At 37.6% G+C, this 21,592-nt stretch overlaps 2 protein-coding genes across 3 annotated transcripts in view; both read left to right on the top strand.

Annotated features, from left to right (window-relative positions):
* The window catches only part of NPL (N-acetylneuraminate pyruvate lyase), a 216,786-nt gene that overhangs the window by 47,179 nt on the left and 148,015 nt on the right, over window positions 1-21,592 (top strand). The window lies entirely within an intron of this gene.
* DHX9 (DExH-box helicase 9) overlaps window positions 1-21,592 on the top strand; it is a 55,043-nt gene that overhangs the window by 549 nt on the left and 32,902 nt on the right. For both annotated transcript variants that reach the window (XM_004275203.4, XM_049699403.1), the window contains exons 2-6: window positions 2,176-2,308; window positions 3,842-3,982; window positions 16,209-16,323; window positions 19,340-19,452; window positions 20,054-20,202. In XM_004275203.4, the coding sequence (XP_004275251.1) occupies window positions 2,198-2,308; window positions 3,842-3,982; window positions 16,209-16,323; window positions 19,340-19,452; window positions 20,054-20,202 (629 nt within the window). In that variant the 5' untranslated portion in view covers window positions 2,176-2,197. The remainder of the gene's footprint in view (window positions 1-2,175; window positions 2,309-3,841; window positions 3,983-16,208; window positions 16,324-19,339; window positions 19,453-20,053; window positions 20,203-21,592) is intronic.

The following is a 21,592-nucleotide window of genomic DNA, read 5'->3' as shown; positions in this document are numbered from 1 at the left end:
GCACGGTCCTTGCCCTTCCCTCCCAGAGGTTGCGGTCGTGGCGCGGGGGTGGCAGTAGGGAAACAAATGTCTGCAGGTTTCGGTAAAAAGATCATGAGGAATTAGTGTAAAGGGAGGGAGCTACTTTAGATAGGGTGGCGAGGGCAGGCTTTTCGGAAGAGGCAGACCTCTGAGCCGATATCTCGGCCATCGGGCGGAGAATGCGTCAGCTATGAAGACGCGGAGGAAAAGCAGAACTGCAGAGGCAGAAGGGATTAGTTAGTGTTTACTGGCAGGGATTGGAAAGAAACTGAAAGAAGGCCATGTGATTGGGGTGTGGTGAGAATTTAAGAGAAGAATGGATTTAGGGGTAGCCAGAGTGGAAATGGGAATTATTTAGGACGTTCTTGCCGTACTCCAGGTGGGCAGTAGTGGTAGCAGGGAGAAGGGAGAGAAGCGAATGGATTGGAGACATGTTTTGGAGGCAGAAGTGCGCAGTAAATCAGTAGTAGATCAGGACTACCTGGCTTGGAATTCTGGGTCCCCCAGTTAGGAGCTCTGTCTCCCGGGGCAGGTTATTCTTTGGCTCAGTTTACTCACCTGTAAAAAGGGAATAATAGTGATGTTTATCTATACAGTGTTGTAAGGGTTAAGTAAAAAAGTTCACATAGATGCTCCTTTAAGGATACCGACTGGCACATAATAAGGGCTCTACCAGGGATAGCTATGGAGGATCTTGAGGGACTGGGAAATTCCCACATGGTGATGTGAGTAACTTGGTGGATGGAGGTGCCATTTAGGGAGATGGGAACACTGGGATTGGCGGGAAGAGGAACAGGTTTGGGAGGAAATTTAAAATTCTGTTTGAGATCCCAAGTTAGCATTCAGATGGGTCCGTTAGTGCTGCAGTTGGATGAGCTTCATTTTGGAGCTTAAAGAGAAAAGACTGAACTTTCAATATATATTTGGGCATCATTAGCATATAGTTGATATTTAATATTATGGAGTTAGAAGAGACTACCGAGGGAGGAAGGAATTTGATAGTGTAGTCCTTCATATTTCATGCTACTCATTCACGCTGAGGGCTTGTTTTTTAATTATTCATGGTTGGAATTTGTAGATAGACATCATCAGCGTTCCACAGCTTTTCATTAATAGAATGTCCCCAGGGTTAACCTATGACTACAGAATAAATTTTTTATACTAGGGTGAGGTTGGATGACACAAGGCTTAGGTGCTAACAAAATGCACTGAACATTAACAGAAGACAGAGACAATGCTCTCGCAGTGGGGTTTCTTCTCACATCACAGCAAACTAAATTCGTAGCATATTTTCTCTGGTTCTTAATTTACTCTCAGTTACAAGCATTGCTTGTAACTCAGACTCAGGCTCCATATCTTTTGCTATCTTATAACCTGGAGTAGAGGGAGAATGCCAACAAGTATGGTATGTTGCACTTCAAAAAGACATAATATTCTCAAATTTTAATGAATAACAAGGCCTAAAGGAGAGATTTGGCACAGGATATTTAAGTTAATTGATTACTGTTTCCAGTTTAAGTGCTGTATTTGGACTTACTAACATATTGCCTACAACTTTGAGGGCAGTCTGTTACGAGACATAATCCAAATGAGGATAAACTATTGGATTTATATATAAAATGATTGATGACCATTTCTTAATATAGTAGTATGGGTTTGAATTTAGACCTCCACAGTGGATAACTTAGAAAAGTTACTAAAACTTTCTATGCCCTAGATTCTTCCTCTGTAAAAAGATGATATAGTAGGATCTACTGTGTATAGTTATCTACCATTGTTGTAAGGATTAAATTAGTTAAAACACATAAAGTGCCTTTTGTAAAAAGTAGGACGTTCCATAAAATGTCTTTCAAGAAAAGATAAAAACCACTTGTAGTTACCTGAAGATAACGCTTGGGGGGATATGTCTTTTCCAGTCTTGATTTACCTATGCATACTTTTTGTGTAGTTCAGATCATACTTTAGTATCCTGCTTTTTCTTATAACATGTCGTAGACTTTCCAGTTATGTCATTAAAATTTCTTCATAGGCAGTGTTAATAGCAGCATGATAGAATATCCTGTACTTAACCTAGATTTTCAGTAAATTCCAGGTTGGTAATTTCCAGTGTTTGTTCTTATAAATAATGCTGTTTTTAACTAACTTGTTTCTTAGGTCTGAAGAAGACACTTGAATCATGGGTGATGTTAAAAATTTTCTGTATGCCTGGTGTGGCAAAAGGAAGATGACCCCAACCTATGAAATTAGAGCAGTGGGGAACAAAAACAGGCAGAAATTCATGTGTGAGGTACTAAAAAAATACAGTTTACATTTATGTGACTTTTGAGGCTTATTTTATTATTAAAAGAACAATGTTTTCTGTTTGAAAATGTTAATGTGTTGTACGTTGGGGAATCTTCTTTACTGTGACTTGCTTGTTATGTCTACTTCATTATGAATCATTTTCAAGTGAGCATAACTGTTTTTTGGGTTTTTTGTGGCTGCACCACGCAGTTTGTGGGATCTTAGTTCCCCGAGCAGGGATTAAACCTGGGCCCCCTGGCAGTGATAGTGCAGAGTCCTAACCACTGGACCTCCAGAGAATTCCCTGAGCATTACTTTTAAAACAATCTGATAGGTAAATTATTCTAATTAGAACGTGAAGCTTCCACAGCTTCCACAGTACCAGTAGTGCAGATTAGAAAAGTTGGACCAACGGTTTGTAGTTTTACTAGTTCCAGTAGAAAGTATATCAATTCTTTTTTTAAAAAATTTTATTTTGGGGCTTCCCTGGTGGCGCAGTGGTTGAGAGTCCGCCTGCCGATGCAGGGGACGCGGGTTCGTGCCCCGGTCCGGGAAGATCCCACATGCCGCGGAGCGGCTGGGCCCGTGAGCCATGGCCGCTGAGCCTGCTCGTCCGGAGCCTGTGCTCCGCAACGGGAGAGGCCACAGCAGTGAGAGGCCCGCGTATCGCAAAAAAAAAAAAAAAAAAAAAAAATTATTTTATTTTATTTTTTTATACAGCAGGTTCTTATTAGTTATCCATTTTTTACACATCAGTGTATACACGTCAATCCCAATCTCCCAATTCATCCCACCGCCACCACGCCCCTCCCCACTTTCCCCCCTTGGTGTCCATACGTTTGTTCTCTACATCTGTGTCTCTGTTTCTGCCTGGCAAACCAGTTCATCTGTACCATTTTTCTAGGTTCTGCATATATGTGTTAATATGCGATATTTGTTTTTCTCTTTCTGACTTACTTCACTCTGTATGACAGTCTCTAGATCCATCCACGTCTCTACAAATGACCCAATTTCATTCCTTTTTATGGCTGAGTAATATTCCATTGTATATTTGTACCACATCTTCTTTATCCATTCGTCTGTCAGTGGGCATTTAGGTTGCTTCCATGGAAAGTAGATCAATTCTTGATTGCTTCAAGTCAGAGTACTTTAAAATAAATACAAGTAGAGAGCTTGTTCTTGGGTCTTATAAAGTCAGATTTTAATGTGGAACATTCTGTTACATGAGACGAGATTGGGCGCATTCAGGGTGGTAATGGCCATAGACTGGAACATTCTGTTACGTGAGAAGAGAATATCTGAGCCACATAAGTTAATATTCTTGTTTTTGGATTAGTTTATTACTAGACAACACGAATTAAGCTTTTTTAAATAAGACAACTGGTGAATTCTCTTGTGTGTTATTTTCAGTGTGTTTATAGAGTATATTTCCAATAGCTAACTGTAGTCTCTTAATGGACTAGTGAATTATGATTTTTTTAAATACCAGAATTACGCAGGTCAGTCTCTCAAGGTATTTTTTTCTTGACTGTTAAAGGTTCGAGTGGAAGGATATAATTACACTGGCATGGGTAATTCCACCAATAAAAAGGATGCACAGAGCAATGCTGCCAGAGACTTTGTTAACTATTTGGTTCGAATAAATGAAGTAAAGAGTGAAGAAGTCCCAGCTATTGGGGTAAGTATGGCCAAGCACTCAGACATATGTTATAAGGTTATGCTAATCCAGTATGTATGGAGGCCCAGGGTGATAATTTTTCAATGTTGTTTCCAAATAGTATTTTAATGTGTTCCAGAGTGAACCTTGGCATTTTGTTTTCTCGGAGAACTAGGATGATTTCCTGAAGATTTGGATTTTATTCTCATTATGTACCTGGCTTGTGGGCTTGGGAGATCCCTTTAATCTGTATGTCTTAAGGTTTTATATATTTCATTCATTCAAAACTGATTTTTCAGAGCCTGTTGTATTCTGTGTACTTACAAAGATAACATTTTAAACAGAATATAAAAATCAGTAACTTTTTTAAAATATTTATTAATTGGCTGTGCGGGTCTTAGTTGCAGCACACGGGATCTTTAGTTGCAACATGCAGGATCCTTAGTTGGGCATGCGGGATCTAGTTCCCTGACCAGGGATCGAACCCGGGCCCCCTGCATTGGGATCTTGGAGTCTTAACCACTGGACCACCAGGGAAGTCCCAAAGTCAGTAACATTTTAAGATAACATTTCCTCCCATTGACATTCCCTTAGATAGTAGAGACAAAATAGTATTTGGTGCAATGGAATATCATTCTTGTGTTTTTGATACCATGATCATTTTAATTATATTGGGAGTGTGCAGCAAAAACCCCTTTCCAATACTGTTTTTAAGAAATAAAGTTTGTCATTTAATTAAAAAATGAAAACTTGCATTTTCACAAAAATTCAGGTGGTGTTGATATTATAAAAAGATTCACATTATGATTTAAGTAGATGCCTTAGGTAGTACCCAGTTTTTATAAAACCTTTAGGAATAATCTATCAATTTTAACACTTTTCACTGAGTTTTTGTATTCTGACTTGCTTATAAAGGTAAAAATACATGGTTTTTTTCCTTCCATTGCTTTTACCCAGAAATTGAGTCTTACTTTCTAGTCTACTGTACCACTAGATAATTACAGGATTTTTAATTAGATTGGTTGAGCCGTCTATAAAATGAAGGGGTTGGACAAGATGACCTTGAAGACTCTTTCTGGCTATGAAAAGAATGTTGCAAATATCTTTCAAATGTTTGAAGCTATTGGCCTTTGCTCCATCTGTTATGACCTATTCTGTTTCTTGTAGCTTCTTCCTCCCTCTTGTAGTGTAGGTCTGCCTGTGGCAAATTCTCTTTAATTCTTTTATGGAAAACTATTTTTATTTTACCTTCTTTCTTGAATATTTTCCCTGGATATACAATTCTGAGGTGCCAGTTCTCTTTTCTTTCAGCACTTTAAAGATAACGTTCTGTTGTCTGATGAGAAGTCAGCAGTAATCAAATCATTTCCCCCTATATGTAATGTTTTCTTTGGTTGCTTTCATTTTTTTATCTTTGGTTTCTAGCAGTTTCACTGTGATATAACTATGCATGGTTTTCTTTGTACTTATCCTGCTTGGGGTTTGCTGATATTCTTGAATCTGTAAATTTATGTCTTTCACCCAATTTGGGAAGCTTTGGGCTATTATTAAAAAAAATTTTTTTTTCTGCCTCATTTTTTGGTCTTCTTTTTCTGGGACTCTTATGTTACGTGTATGTTAAACTTGCCAATATTATCTCAAAGGTCCTGGAGGCTCTCTTCTTTTTCTCCTCTCTCTACTCTTCAGATTAGATGATTTCATATATATATGTATGTTCAGTATATGTTGAATATAATCAGTGTATTCAGGTTCACTGATTGCTTTCTCAGTTCCATTTTGCTGTTAAGTCCATCAGTGATTTTTTTTTCAGATGTTTTTTCATTTCTAGAATTATCACTTTTTTTTAACAAATTTCATTTTTCTGATAGCATTTCTTACCTTTTCATTATTATAAGCATATGTTCATAATATGACTGAATTTCCTTTATGTCACTGACCATAGTTATAATAGCTGCTTTAAAATCCTTGACTGCTAATTCTAACATCGGGCCATCTCAGCTTGGGCTCTGTTGATTGTGCTTTCTCTTGAGATTTCTCCTCTTTGTATGTCAAGTAATTTTGGATTATATCCTGGGCATTGTGAATACTATGCTGTGGAGACTCTAAATAATGTTATTCCTTCAAAGAGTATTTATTTTGTTATTGTGTTGTTAAGCAATTAATTTAGTTGGACCCAAACTGCAAACACTATCTTTTGAGTGATAGCTCAAATCTCACTTCAGTTTTCTGATCCTATGCTAGGAGGCTTGGAGTCTTTCCTGTATATATGTAGTTCAGGGGTTAGCCAGAGATTTGGGGAGAGTTTATACACAAAATTTGAGATTGCTCCTTTCCTTTCCAGGATTCCTTTCGCACTTTTTAGCAGCTTTGGTTTCCCCAAATTCTTACCCTCTGATATGTCAGGCCAGGAAGACTGGGTTTTCTGTTGAGTTTTAGCTGCCTCACATGGTCTTCCCTAGAGCTAAAAGGCATAATAAACAGGAATTATACCCTTGCTATTTCTTGCTTTCTCATTTCAAGTTCCTTCCAGAATCTGCCAGCTTTTGTTTACTTTTTAGTGCCTGTGTATAGTCGAGGGGGTTTTAGGGGTGTTTTAGTTCTTGTTTTTATTTTCCTAGAGCTCATGTTATCTGCAGGAGTCAGTCTAGTAGAAGCTTACTTGGGCATACCATAAACAATATCCTACTTTCAGTTTTTTCTTGTTAGCATTTTAGCACATTCAGATTTTTCCCATTAAATGCTGAGTATGCATTTTCTGCTTTCTCCCTCACTTCTTCCAGCTACACTGGCCTTCTTGCAGTTCCTCAAATATGCTGGCATCTTTTCCACCTCAAGACTTTCGTACTTAACTATTCCTTCTGCTCTTCCTCAGCCATCCTGTTTAAAATTGCAAATCTGCTGTTACACTGGTACTTCTTATTTCCTTTCACTGTTACATTTTTCTTCATAGCACTTACTAACTTATAGCCTGCTGCTTCTCAACTGGAAGTCATCTTGTCCCACAGGGATGTTTGGCAATTTGTGGAGACATTTTTGTTGTTACAACTGGAAGGGAGTGGTGGTGACACTGACATCTAGTAGGTGGAGGCCAGGGGTGCTGCCAAATACCCTACAATGCACAGGACAGCATCCTACAACAAAGAATTATCCAGCCCAAAATGTCTGTTATACTAAGATTGAAAAACCTGCTTCTAACCTAGTTTTCCCCCCTAGATCGTCATATTAGAATTAAATTCATGAGAGCAGAGGATTTTTTTGTCTGTTTTTAGTTCATTGCTGTGTCTCTAGCATCTAGAATAGTTCCTGGCCCATATAGCAGGCATTTAATATTTTTTGGTTAGATGAATGAATGAATGGTGAATGGATGAATTTGGAAAAATATTATATCACAAGCCAGTCTTTACTTTTAGATACCATCTTTATTTCACCTCCCCATCCCTGCCAAACCCTGTTTGTGTCACTTCACTTGCGTTTTCACTCAACAGAATGCACTTGCCAAAAATGACCTGTTTCTAAATGCAAAGGATACTTAAATTTTTTTTATTTTAATTTTTTTTATTTTTTGCGGTATGCGGGCCTCTCACTGTTGTGGCCTCTCCCGTTGCGGAGCACAGGCTCTGGACGCGCAGGCTTAGCGGCCATGGCTCATGGGCCTAGCCACTCCGCGGCATGTGGGATCTTCCTGGACCGGGGCAAGAACCCGTGTCCCCTGCATTGTCAGGCAGGCTCTCAACCACTGCACCACCAGGGAAGCCCTACTTAAATTTTTTATTGTGGAAAGTGTCAAATGTGTATCAAAGCAAGTATAGGAATGATATGAACACCTATGTTCCCATAATCCAGTTGCAACCTTTTTCAGCATGGCCAATCATGATTCATCTCTATAATTTCTATCTATATTTTTCCTTCTGGATTATTTTGTAGCAAATCCCAAACATCCTGTGATTCATCTGTTACTGTTTCAGTTTGTATCCCTAAAAGATAAATCCTTTAAAAAACATAGCAATTCCATTATCAAACCTAAAAAAAAAAAAATTGAAGAATAGTTTCTTAATATTCCCAAATACCCTCAGTATTCAGATTTTCCTTATTTCATAAATCCATTTTAATCCATTTTTAATAGGTTATTTAAATCATGCTCCAAATGATGTCCATATACTACAATTGATTGATATCTAGTCTTTTAATCATTAGATTCTCTCTCCCTCTTCCTTTGTCTCTAATTTTTCTTTGGAATTTGTTGTTGAAGAAAGCATGTTATTTATTCTTTAGTTTCCCACAGTTTAGATTTTGCAGCTATATCCCTCTGGTATCATAAAACATGTTTCTCTGTTCCTCTATTTCCCATATTTAGTGGTTAGATTAGAGACTTGATCAGATTCAGATTTGTTTGGGGTAGAGGGGCAGGAGCAAGAAATTTCCAAAGATGATGGTCTGTACTTCATCAGGAGGAGGTGCATGATGTGACGTTAGCAGCCATTGATATCACCGTGTAGATTTATTTCATTAGCACATTCCTTTGATTTCTGGCTGGAATACTTTTATAACAAGAAACCGCCTTAAAAAGCAAAAACAGAACCTCTCCTTATCAATAATTTAGTCACTCTGAGATATAATTTATACAGAAAAAGCAAGATAAATGTTTTGATTCTTTCCCTTTAACAATTAAAAGAGGGCTTCCCTGGTGGCGCAGTGGTTTAGAGTCTGCCTGCCGATGCAGGGGACACGGGTTCGTGCCCCAGTCCAGGAAGATCCCACATGCCGCGGAGCGGCTGGGCCTGCGCATCCGGAGCCTGTGCTCCGCAACGGGAGAGGCCACAACAGTGAGAGGCCGGCGTACCGCAAAAAAAAAAAAAAAAAAAAAAAAAAAAACAATTAAAAGAAATAAGTTTGTCCCTAGCATCTTCCAAAGGTTACCAGCTAGGTTTTTTCCCACAATTATTATGAACTCATTGATTCAAATATATAACATTTTAATCCATTATTCTTATTGTTGATGTTTATTTTAAGTTGTCCCATTTTGGACCAGTAGGACCCTCTTCACATTGATTTCTAAGTTCATTTAACCTTAGTCTTTGATCACTTTCATGCTTTGTGGCATACCATATGTTTGGCTCAACTTGAATTTTCCTATCAGATCTGCAATCAGCCATTTCTTAAGATCCCTGGTTCTTTTCACTGGGGGTTGATTTTTAGGCCACAAACTGAGTGCCAAGAAGTTACTACTAAATTGGTCATTGTTTTAGCTTTTTCAGTGTACACAGCTTGGGAAAAATTTTTCCAAGACAAGATATATTTTGAGTTCAACCTGATGCTTCCAGTTTAAATTCAGAATTGCAGGGCTTTTGCTTAACTTCAGTGTAGATCTGTATGTCCATTTTCCCCCAATCCAAAAACCATGGTTCCTTGCAGTGCCCCAACATAATTACTCTGTTGCTTTATTCAATATACATGTACAACAGTCTCCACTGTAAATTCCACTGCTACCACCAATAATACGATTACTGAAAAGTTTAACATTGTTTGCAATTCTTTTCATATTTAGGGTGTATCCTACTATAGACATACAAATTACTGCACTTTAAAGTTTGAAATAATTCCTGTTCGTGATCATACTCTCAGCTCTATACTCAGGTTCATCTGTTTCATTTTGCTTTTGATTTTTAGGGATCACCTTTTTAAAATTGGAGAACTGAATTAAATAGTTACATAGTTTTGATGTTAAATTAACAAAAGAAGTATATTTAGAAAAGTCTGGCTTCTGTTCCTGCCTCCTCCATCCTTTTTCCTGTCTTCCAGTTTTTTGTTTTTGATATATAGTTTTGGGTCAACCTTTTTCTAATTATAAACAAAAAAAAGAAAAAAATGTATATGTATTACTATCCCTTATCCCAACTCTTTCTTAAATTAACACTATCTTATTGTGTACACTTTTCTTTTTCTTTACCTACGTGTTTTTCACTTCCATAGTACCATAGTTTATTCAGCTAGCCTCTATTGATAGAGTTTTGTACTATCTTTTTACTGTTACTTACAATGCTGACATGAATAGCCTATAGATTATGTGCATGTATGCATATGAATTTTTGTATTTTTGCTAATCTGTCTGTGGGACAGATTCCTTGAAATGGGATTGCTGGGTCAAAAGATATATGCCCATGTGATTTTGCAAGCTATTACAGTTTTCTCTCTCCATAGGATAGGAATTGTATTTTGCAATTTTCACCATTTCAGTCATTTCCAGTGGTTCTCAATAGGGGCAGCTGCCCCCCACCGGGGTGGGGTGTCAGTGGCAATATATAGATAAAGTTTTTGACCAAGGGGGCAGGGGTGGGCTGCTACTGGCATCTAGTGGGTAGAGGCCAGGGACAGTCCCCCACAACAAAGAATTAACTGTCCAAAATGTCAGTAGTGTCAGGGTAGAGAAACCTCAGTCTACCACCTCACCACTGCTCTATTTTTGTCAGTCTGTGGTAGATATCTCAGTATACCTTTAATTTGCCTTCCTTTTATTTTGAGTGAAGTTGAAGATCTTTTGGCATTTAAGGGCCATTTGCATTTCTTTTTCAATGAACTTGTTCATATATTTTACTCATTTTTCTGTTATTTTTTAAGTTATTTGCATATTAGCAATAGTAATCCTTTATCTGTGATATGTTACAAATATTTTTTTTTCCAGTTTGTCCTTTATATCTTTGTTTTTGCGTGTGGTATTTTCTGCCATACCAAAAAAAGATGTTCTTAATGTAAACTGAATACTCCCCCACCCCTCCCTTTTTTTTACCGGTATTCAGCTTTGTTTTTCACATCCTCCATCTCAACACACACTTCCTTTGTCTTCTCTATTACCCCGTCTTCGTGATTTTCTTCCTGTCTCTCTGACTGCTCCTTAATTTTGTGTTCTATCATTCCCTCACTTAGTAGGGTATGGTCCTATACCCTTAAGTATTCCATACCATAGTTATCCCATCCTTTGTTCATACTACTCTGTAAGCTTTGCATTCTATCAGGTATTGGTACTTGAATCTTTTTTGTAATGAATGCATCAATCCTTAACTTTTACTTAGACTAAACCATAATTAATCTTTTGATATCACTTGACATGGAGCTTATATTTCTTCATCTTGAACAAAACCGTTCACCTCAATAGATCAACTTTAAACAAACAGGCATTCCCCAAAAAAGTGACTGCAGTGAGAATTTATGAAACTTCCCTGTACAACTTGTCTCTTTTCCTAAACTTGAATTTTTAAATTATGTACAGTGAACAGTTTTTCTGGCCTTGCTTCCTTCTATTAGATGAAAATCTTTTTGGTTTTTGATGGGGATTTTGTTTGATTTATTCATAGGAACAGTATGCCCTCTGAAATAATGAACCTATTTTGTCACCTGTTTTGGGCGGGGGGTTGGTCACATCAATCTGTAGGTGAGTCTACGTCGAATACTGTGTTGAATTCTTAATGTAATATTGCAAGATTATCAGAATGCTTGAACCATTGTACATTTCACTGTATCACCTATATCAACAGATTTAGTAGTTTTGGTAGTCTTTTAAAAAATTATTTAATTTAAGAGATAAAAAGTGATAGTGTTCTAATTTGTGTTTCTTTCGTTATTAATAAGTAGACCATTTGTTCTAAATGTTAATTATTTCTAACTTCCTTCTTTGAATTGTCTATTTGCTTATCTATTGGTAGTTCATGTTTTACTATTAGTTCTCGAATTTAAAAAAAATAACATTTTTTTACAGTGTTTAATACATGTTCATTGCAGAAATTATAGAAAACATAAAGATTATTAAAAAGACAACATAAACCATAGTATTGCCAGTGTCGCTAAAATCTTTATTTTTATTTAGATATTTAAATGTGTATTTTAACATGATAGGATACAAATTGCGTATACTATTTTATAACCTTGTTTTTTTCGCTTATCTTAATATAATAAACATTTTCTCATGTCATTAAACCTTCCTTAGGGCAGAGCCAAGTTTATGCACGATGATACGCCTTTTAATACCCCTTTCTGCATCTTAATCTTAATAGATCAGTAAATGTAAAAAAGGAAATCCTTCCTGTCCTAGTGCTGCTATAACTAAGTACCATAGACTGAGTGGCTTACTTATCACACTTACGTAAGCTGCGAAGTGTTAAGATAAAGGTTCTGTCTGATTCAGTGTCTGGTGAAAGAGCTCTCTGCTTTGCTTTTTTTATTTTTTTTTTAGTAAGGGCACTGTACCCTTTCAGGTGGGCTTCACTCTCATGGCCTTATCACCTCCCATAGGCCCTGACTTCTGGTACTATCACATTGGATCTTAAGATTTCAATATATGAATTTTGGGGAGACACAGGCATTTAATCCATAATACTCCCCATCACTGGAAAGTAGGAGGTTGTCCCACTAACAAAACCTCAATCTTGAAGAAATTTTTCTTAAGTTGATGTAGATAGAGAGTGAGGTAGAATGGAATTGTGGCCCTGGAGTGGCAAGGTGGTGGAAAGAGGAAAGGCAAGTAAACATTGTGGCACCAGTGCTGCTCACTGGTTTTTTGCTGGGACCTGGCTATTAATGGTGTCCCAGGAGTAGGCTGTACTTTGCCTCAAGCCCTGTGCTATCTGTGTAAAGAAATCTTTCAGTCAAAAAGATTGAAAATAAAGACATAAATAAAGCTGTACCAGGCAGATGAAGTACAAAATAAAGTAGGAGTAGCAATATTAATATCAGAGCAAACTTTAAGGAAGGAAGCAGCAAAGACAACAAAGACAAAGAAACATCAATTCACAGTGTATCAGTCGGTCTAGCATTAGAAATACTAATGTTTGTATTGGCAAAACCAAGATGGTAATGGGAGACAGTGGCAAAGGGACCAAAAAATTCCAAACACTTGGAAATTTGAATTCTTAGTTCTAAGTGAAAATTTAAAATTACAATTACAGACTGTTTAGATAACATTTTCTATCAAAACTCTGGAGTGCCAGAGGAATATTCTATTCAAAGGAACATCATCGAATGCTTTTATTTTTATACAAGGAATAGTTTTTTAAATGAATGGGCTAATAAGTTTCAATTCAGGAAGATACACCAGATAAAACAGGAAGAAATTAATAAAGGCAAAATCAGAAATTGCTGAATTAGAAAGGAAAAAAGTATCAATAAAAGTGATAAGTAAAAATTTTTGATGTTCTTTGTAAAAGATAAATAGTCCATCCCAAGTCTAATTAAGAAAAAAGTAACTAGATTCACAGTCCTTTATCAAAAACTCACGTGGTTAGATGGGTTTGAGAATGCAGCATGTTTCGTATTTGAGAAAAGTAATTTGTTGCACATACCATATTTTATGACACCTCTAGCAGATCTGAGTCAGAACTCTGTAATCCGACTTTTTTTTTTGACTTTTTTACTATATCACATTGTTGAGTCTAGAAGAAATAATCTACTCAGTGATCAACTTAATAGAGGTTTTTAAAAACATATGTGACGGGATTAAGTGCTTATTATCAATAAGGTACTTAGGAAATGGAGTAGAGAAATACTTCCTAGACGTGCTAAGAGGTATCATCTAAAAATAATAGTGAACACTGTATTAAAAAAGTGCTGCTCAAAGTGTTTGTTACAGTTTGTGAGGAGGTAAATACAGAAATGAGTAAGAATTTAGAAATACTTAATGATATTTTGACAGTAAACTTGTATTTGTTGAATCTAATAATTAGAAAACTTGGGCTTGTATTTTATGTTTTTCTATTTCATATTTCTAGGAATTTATTTTTGGTATATTTTACAAAAATATTGTTCCCAGTGGATTAGGGGAAAAAACTCAAAGCCAGTTCTTCATTGCGGATAGTTGGAGATGCCCTGCTCTAGGGGAACTTCTGTAAAGTTAAAACAAGACCAAGGTGTCCACTGTCACCACCATTACTCAGTGTAATGCAGTAAATAAAAAGGAATATGTAGAAAGAAATGAGGTGTAAATATTATAAAGAATTTAATTGGACACATATCTTACTATAATAGTAAAAGTTATAAAGAACTTGTGCATATGTAGTTTGTAGGACCTGTAAGAACAGTGCAATGGATTTTCACTGAAGGATAAGAGTCTGAGATTTTACCATACTTGCAAGCTAACAGTTCAGACTGCCACAGTTTCATAGATGCTGACAGAAGACACAAGACTTCTGAGTCAGAGACAAAGGATGTTACTCATGGGATAGTAGGCACCATACTCTTCATGTTTGCCTCAGTTCCCCCTTGTCCCTGAACCCCTTGGGGGACGGTGTGGAGTAGATCCAGGTGGATGCTGAGGACACAGTGGGTCTGTATCACAGCTCAGGCACCTGAGCTTAAGGAAAGCCCCCAGTGTTGGGGGGCTGCTGGCAAACCTGCCGGCTATCTTTATCATACTTGTTAGGAAACAAACCTGCCTCCTACCCTGGAGGAAGATATTGTCTTCATCTTGCAAGTTTATTTGCTCTCCAAGCATCCTTGAAAAAATGTTTAAATAAAACTTGAAAAAGCTTGAGATATCTGTGGGGAATTGTCTCAGCAGATAGAAAAGTGATGAAATGTAGAGCCACATATTTGGGCGCGCGTGTTACTGGAAGATGTCGGCCGGTGGGAATGTTATTGTAAGACAGCAGCCAGCTCATTGTCAGGAAGTCCGTTCTCCCTGAGTAAGTTCTAGAAATATAACATAATATTTGGTAAAATAGATGAAAAGGGTAATTAGGAAAAATTATTGCTGAAGAATCTGAAGAAGTTAAAAGTATTAGCCATTCCTACTATATATTAATAAAGATTTTTAATTGTTTTTAGTTTGCAGTAACTAAATTTGCATGATACTAGTTTCAAGATGGGGAGGGATGGTATATGCATACATGTGCCTATGTTTGTATGCAGATAACGTAGAACAGGTCTCAGGATAGGAAAGGCCATTTTACTGAGGTGTCACAGCAGAAACTAGATTTGACTGCGGAAACAAAAACAAAATAACGTTAAGCAGCGTTTAACAAAGTTAGAAGGAAAAGGACAAATTATTTTGCAATGTGTATGACACAGTGAATAGCATTGAAATATTAAATTCTTAGAAATTAGTGGGAATGATGAATTATCCAGATAGAGTAATGGGCAAATAAAATGTAAATGAAAATAACCGGTCACCATAACAACAAAACAAAACTAATACTGGTAAAGATGTAAGACGTATGCTGTAATTCCGAGGATTGGTGAGGCTGTGGGGAAGTAGGTTCTCATATACAGTGCAAGCTTGGAAGTCAGCCTTTCTGTAGAGCGCTATGGTGCTTTTTTAAATCTTGATGCCTTTTAACCCAGGAAGTTCCCTTTCGTGAATTTTTCTCAAAAGAAATAAGCCAAAGTACAAAGAGTTTATGGCAATGCTGTTTTATGATTTAAGATTGGCTACAATCTGAATGTCTGCTAACATGGAGACTGTGATCTCTTAACAGTTCCTATTTTTCTTTTCTGGTAGTATTGTATTATACTTGACATACTGTGTATTTATTTGTTGTTTATTTAGCTCTGTAAGAATACAGAATTAGAATGTAGCTGTTTGAATATAGCTCTGTAACTACAGAACATCTGGTTGGTTCATTATTTTATCCTCAGTACCCATAATAATGTCTACCACGTAGACGTCTCTTAACAGATGCTTCTTGGAAGTTGAACATATTTATAAAGGTATTAAGTGGAGGGACTTCCCTGGTGGTCCAGTTGTTCAGAATATGCCTTCCAGTGCAGGGGATGCGAGTTCGATCCCTAGTCGGGGGGAACTAAGATCCCCCGTGCTGCGGGGCAGCTAAGCCCATGCATTCCACAACTACTGAGCGTGCGCGCTCTAGAGCCCGAGCACCACAACTAGAGAGAAGCCCATGTGCCGCAACTGAGACCTGACACAGCCAAATAAATAAATAAATACATATTTTATTTAAAAAAAGATATTAAGTGGAAAAGGTAAATTAACGATACAGCATAAATTTTTTGTGGAAAAAAGATCCCACTTTTTGTGGAAAAACTGTATTCATCTACATAATTATGTAATCTCCAGATGGAAAATTATGAATATTTTTACTGCCTGAAATGAGAGCATAACAGTTTTATAATACTGAAAAAACAAAGATGTTAATATTATGAGGAAAGGAGGGGTGACACGTGGACCTCCTCTAAGAATAAAAGAATTTAATAGTCTCTGGAGGCGAAATTACTGACACTGCCTTGACTTTTCAAACTCTTGCAGGTAGCACCCCCTCCGCCCCCAATTACTGATGTACCTGACAGCACAGCAGATACTGGTGGAGGTTTACCAACAACCATGGGAGGACCTCTTCCTCCACATCTGGCTCTCAAGACAGGTAAGGGACTTGAATGTGTGCACATGACTGAGAATAAGATACACGATCTTGCATGGTCATCATCTTTCTTTCTCACTTGGATAGATAGAAATAACTATAGTAAACTCATTTTCAGAGAACCTAAGAACTATATAATACCACCAGATTATTTAATCTCTTTTATAAATTGGTACAGCTCAATTCCTTGCTGTCTTTAGCTTTTACTAGTTTTTGATCCCTGGATAGATTTTGCACAGGCTAGAACATTTGGTTAAAGGGGTCTTATTTACTGCCCTTTCTTGTTTCTAACTTATTTCTACCAAATATATTGTAGCCTTGTTTGTTTGCCTTATGGATCCCAGTCATTGCTGAATTCTATATATACCAAAACTTTATTAGTGTGTCCGCTGTAGGGTAGATTAAGTGGAATATTTGTCAAATTGCCTAAGTCTCAGATCCAGTGTTTATGAAACAAGAATAGCAGTAGTACTTACTTATAAGATTATTATGAAGAGTAAACTTTTAAAAAGCATATAATAAACTTGATAGAGTTTCAGTCAATATTAACTACTATTTTTAGTTATTCTGCTTTCTCGTCAAGATTCATCACTTTTCAACACCTTTTAAGCTTCTCCTTATTTCCGTCTCTAGCACTGGTAGTTAGCTTTCTTTCAGGATCATACTTAGCAAAGAAACCATTTTATCATTTAATCAGCTATTATTGGGTTGGCCAAAAAAGTGCCTTTGGTTTTTAAGTAAAAATAAAAGGCACATTTTTCATTTTCACCAAGAACTTTATTGAACAACGAACGTATCCACCCTTTTGTTCCACTACCTTCTACCATTTTTTCGGCAACTTCATAATTCCATCTTCCCAAAACTTTTTAGCTTTTTGAGCAAAAAACTGTTCTAGGTGCCTTTTACAGTCTTCCAGGGAATTGAAATTTTTTCCATTAAGAGAATTTTATAAAGAGCTAAATAAATGGAAATCTGAAGGTGCAATGTCTGGTGAATACGGTGGATGAATCGGAACTTCCCAGCCAAGCTGTAGCAGTTTTTGCCTGGTCATCAAAGAAACATGTGGTCTTGCATTATCCTGGTGGAAGGTTATGCGTTTTCTGTTGACTAATTCCAGACGCTTTTCGTCGAGTGCTGCTTTCAGTTGGTCTAATTGGGAGCAGTACTTGTTGGAATTAATGGTTTGGTTTTCTGGAAGGAGCTCATAATAGAGGACTTCCTTCCAGTCCCACCATATACAGAACATCACCTTCTTTGGATGAAGACAGGCCTTTGTTGTGGTTGGTAGTGGTTCATTTCGCTTGCCCCATGGTCTCTTCCGTTCCACATTATTGTACAGTACCCACTTTTCATCACCTGTCACAATTTGTTTTAAAAACAGAACGTTTGGGGGCTTCCCTGGTGGCGCAGTGGTTGGGAGTCTGCCTGCCGATGCAGGGGATGCGGGTTCGTGCCCCGGTCCGGGAAGATCCCACATGCCGCGGAGCGGCTGGGCTCGTGAGCCATGGCCGCTGAGCCTGCGCGTCCGGAGCCTGTGCTCCATAATGGGAGAGGCCACACAGTGAGAGAGGCCCGCGTGCCGCAAAAAAAAAAAACAGAATGTTTGGGACTTCCTGGTGGTACAGTGGTTAAGAACCCGCCTGCCAGTGCCGGGGACATGGGTTTGAGCCCTGGTCCAGGAAGATCCAACATGCCATGGAGCAACTAAGCCCATGCGCCACTACTGAGCCTGCACTCTAGAGCCCGCGAGCCACAACTACTGAAGCCCGTGCGCCTAGAGCCCACACAGTGCAACTAAGAGTAGCCCCCGCTCACCACAACTAGAGGAAGCAGCAACGAAGACCCAGTGCAGCCAAAAATAAATAAATAAAATAAATTTTAAAGTAATAATTAAAAAATAAATAAAAATGGAGCATTTTCATTATGTTTAAGTAGAGAATCACATGCAGGAAGTACGGTCAAGAAGCTTTTTCTGCTTAATTTACGTGGAACCCAAACATCAAAGTGATTAACATAACCAAGCTGGTGCAAATGATTTTCAGCAGTTGATTTGGATATTTTGAGCATGTCACCTATTTCCCATGTGGTATAACATTGAATGTTCTCAATTAATGTCTCGATTTGATCTCTGTCAACTTCAACTGGTCTACCTGACCGTGGAGAAATCTCCAGCACGAAATTTCACAAACCGGTTCTGACACGTTCGATCAGTCACCGCACCTTTTCCATACACTGCACAAATCTTCTTTTACATTTCGGTAGCGTTTTCACCTTTCTTGAAATAATAAAGCTTAATATGCCGAAAATGTTGCTTTTTTTCCTTCCATCTTCAGTATTAAAATGGCTACACAGGGCTTCCCTGGTGGCGCAGTGGTTGAGAGTCCGCCTACCGATGCAGGGGACACGGGTTCGTGCCCTGGTCCAGGAAGATCCCACATGCTGCGGAGCAGCTGGGCCTGTGAGCCGTGGCCACTGAGCCTGCGCTCCGCAACGGGAGAGGCCACAGCAGTGAGAGGCCCGCGTATCGCAAAAAAAAAAAAAAAAAAAGGCTACACAAAAATTCACCAATTTTGATAAGTCTTTTATTAAATGCTCGCTGATATGACAGCTGTCACATACAGTCTAACAAAATTGTTTTAAATGAAGTTAAAGACAACTTTAAGTGCTCCTAGAGCCATCTTACAGGAAAAATCTGAATGAACCTTTTGGCCAACCCAATACATATGCAACAACTTAAAGCTACATTGATAACGTATGCTGGGTTATCAGTCACTTACGATCATTACTTGTAGCACCCCCCTGTATACCATCTTTGGAATTAGCAATTTAGACCTGTATTCAGTCATGTAACACTTTTCAGGTAAGTCATAGAGGTTTCAGGCCCATTTCCAAATAACTGAAACGTTGGATTTCTAATAATGGAGTGCTAAAATCTAAATTAGGAGTATTTTTAAAAAATATTTAGGATCTTCATACAGTTTGATTTATCAAGGGAACAATCATTTTCTTCCCGTAATAGAAAATAATTCTGGAATTGGGGCCTCTGGCTATGGTGCTCCTGGGCCCACCTGGGATCGAGGAGCCAATTTGAAGGATTATTACTCGAGAAAAGAAGAGCAAGAAGTACAAGCGGTAAGGCTGTAACCCTGTGTTACACCTCCTGGAATGTGATTTAGGACTTGGTTCATGGCAAGGTTTAAGATATTTGCAACTTAATAAGTTGGTGATTGTTTTAAGTAGTTATTTGAGACTGATTGTTCATCCAAAACACCATAAACCTAAGCTGCCTGTTAAATCTGGTCATTAGAATTGCCTGTGAAATAAAACAATTTTTCATGGTGTTAATAAAAGATCTCTTCATCTGCTTTGTAGGAAATGTAGGTGCCTCAGTAAACGTCCTTTCATGAGCACTCATGGTAAAGGCGTTTTCATAAGACAGAACACTTACTTTTCCACTTGATATATGTAAAGTGTTAAAACCAGCGTAAAAAATTTTGTCAAAGGTTTCTTTGGAACAGTTTAAATACAGTACATTAACTAATAGCTTGTTTATACAATAGGGCCATCACATGGAGTAAAAACTAAATTCTGGCTCAATTTTGACTAGGATTAGAAACTATTAAACAACTTTTGCATTATAAAGCATGGTACAAAAAAGTTATTTTTGTGCGTTAAGTGTACATAACAAAACTAAACTTAGTGGAGGCAAATTTAATTATCATTGATTCAACAGACCCTTGAATCCGAAGAAGTGGATTTAAATGCTGGGCTACATGGAAACTGGACCTTGGAAAATGCTAAGGCTCGTCTGAACCAATATTTCCAAAAAGAAAAGATCCAAGGAGAATATAAGTACACCCAAGTGGGTCCTGATCACAACAGGTTTGCTTTTTCACTCTCTGCCTTCTGTAGTAAGTTAGGGTTTTGTATAGTCATTCTATTTTTGTACGTGCTATCTGGTTCAGTTTGTGGATTAGCAGCAGATTGAGAAAAGATATGTTATTTTGCCCAAGAAAAATTGTTATTGATTTGTAATGTGCAGTTTACCGTGGTTTTCACTTAGGAGTGTGATTTTAGCTGTGTAAGAAGTTACGCAAAAATCTGCTGTTTGTGTTGCTAGACTTTTAGGTTCTCGTATGAATCTGAGAGGCAAAACTCGTAGCCACAAGTAGTGGTTTGTCCATAATTGACTTAAAAATCAGCCAGAGGTAGTGAGTTTATTGTTCACTGTGGTATTAGAGGCAGTTACAATGTTTATTTCTTCAACGCGTCAAGTTAGACACTTAAGTTTAGAGTGTTCAGAGGTAGATGGCATTGCATCTAGATCCAAAGTTCCCATCAGCTTGGAAAGTTGCCAGCTCTTCAGTCCTATTATTGAAGTTTTAAGGGCTTATTGTAAAGCTGAAGGAGAGCCTCAATCTTTGTATGTGAGTTAAATTAGCACACTTTTATTCTGTTAAATTTATAAAACTGAACATAAAGGGAGGAGGTTGTTCTAACAGTGACAGTATGTTTCTCAGCCTGCTTGCTGTTCTTCCTGAGAGCATTCCAGGGTGTAGTAATTATTACTCCCAGGAAGGCTCATATGGATTAGACTCTTCTGGGGGCACTATATTTTATTGGAAGGGAGGGAATGTTACAATGGAAATCTGGATGATTTAATTTGCTGTCCTTATATGAAATAAATTATTCAAAATACATCAAAAGTTTTTCCCTTGAAAATCAAAGGGTTCTTTGGTTGCATCTAGCAGCCCTAAAATAATTATAACTAACAAAAAACTTTGACACTGGTCAAAATGATGTTCAGAGCATGGTTCCCCCTGCTTCGCACTGTTTTGTTCAATCCTGAATTCTCAAATACTTAAATTTAACGTCAGACTTTTTTAAACCCTCAAAGATCATAAAGGAAAGATTCATTTGTTGATGATTTTTAAAAAAAATATTTTGTTTTTCTGCACTGATTGGGCTTAGTAGCAATTGGTGACTTTAAGAACAGTTAGATAATTTAAGTATGCCTCAAGCTTATTATAAACTTTTTTTTTTAAGTGTCTTATTGGCTTCTGATACAAAGTTGAAGAATTCAGGCTATGATGAGGAAGGCAGAGAAGTTGGGGGAGCTAGGACAGCATTGCTCTTTATATGTCCTTTATTTAAAGGCATAACAGACAGCAACACCAGAGGTCTGTGTTCATACACACATGTGCTGCTGCTTAGGCTGAACTAAGCAATCACATGGGAAACTATTGTAAACTGATTTCTGGTGTTGCTGTTC

This window comes from Orcinus orca, chromosome 1, assembly GCF_937001465.1.
Source record: "Orcinus orca chromosome 1, mOrcOrc1.1, whole genome shotgun sequence".
Taxonomy (NCBI): Eukaryota; Metazoa; Chordata; class Mammalia; order Artiodactyla; family Delphinidae; genus Orcinus; species Orcinus orca.
Note: the sequence above shows the minus strand (reverse complement) of the source record. Positions and strands in the feature narration are given on the sequence as shown.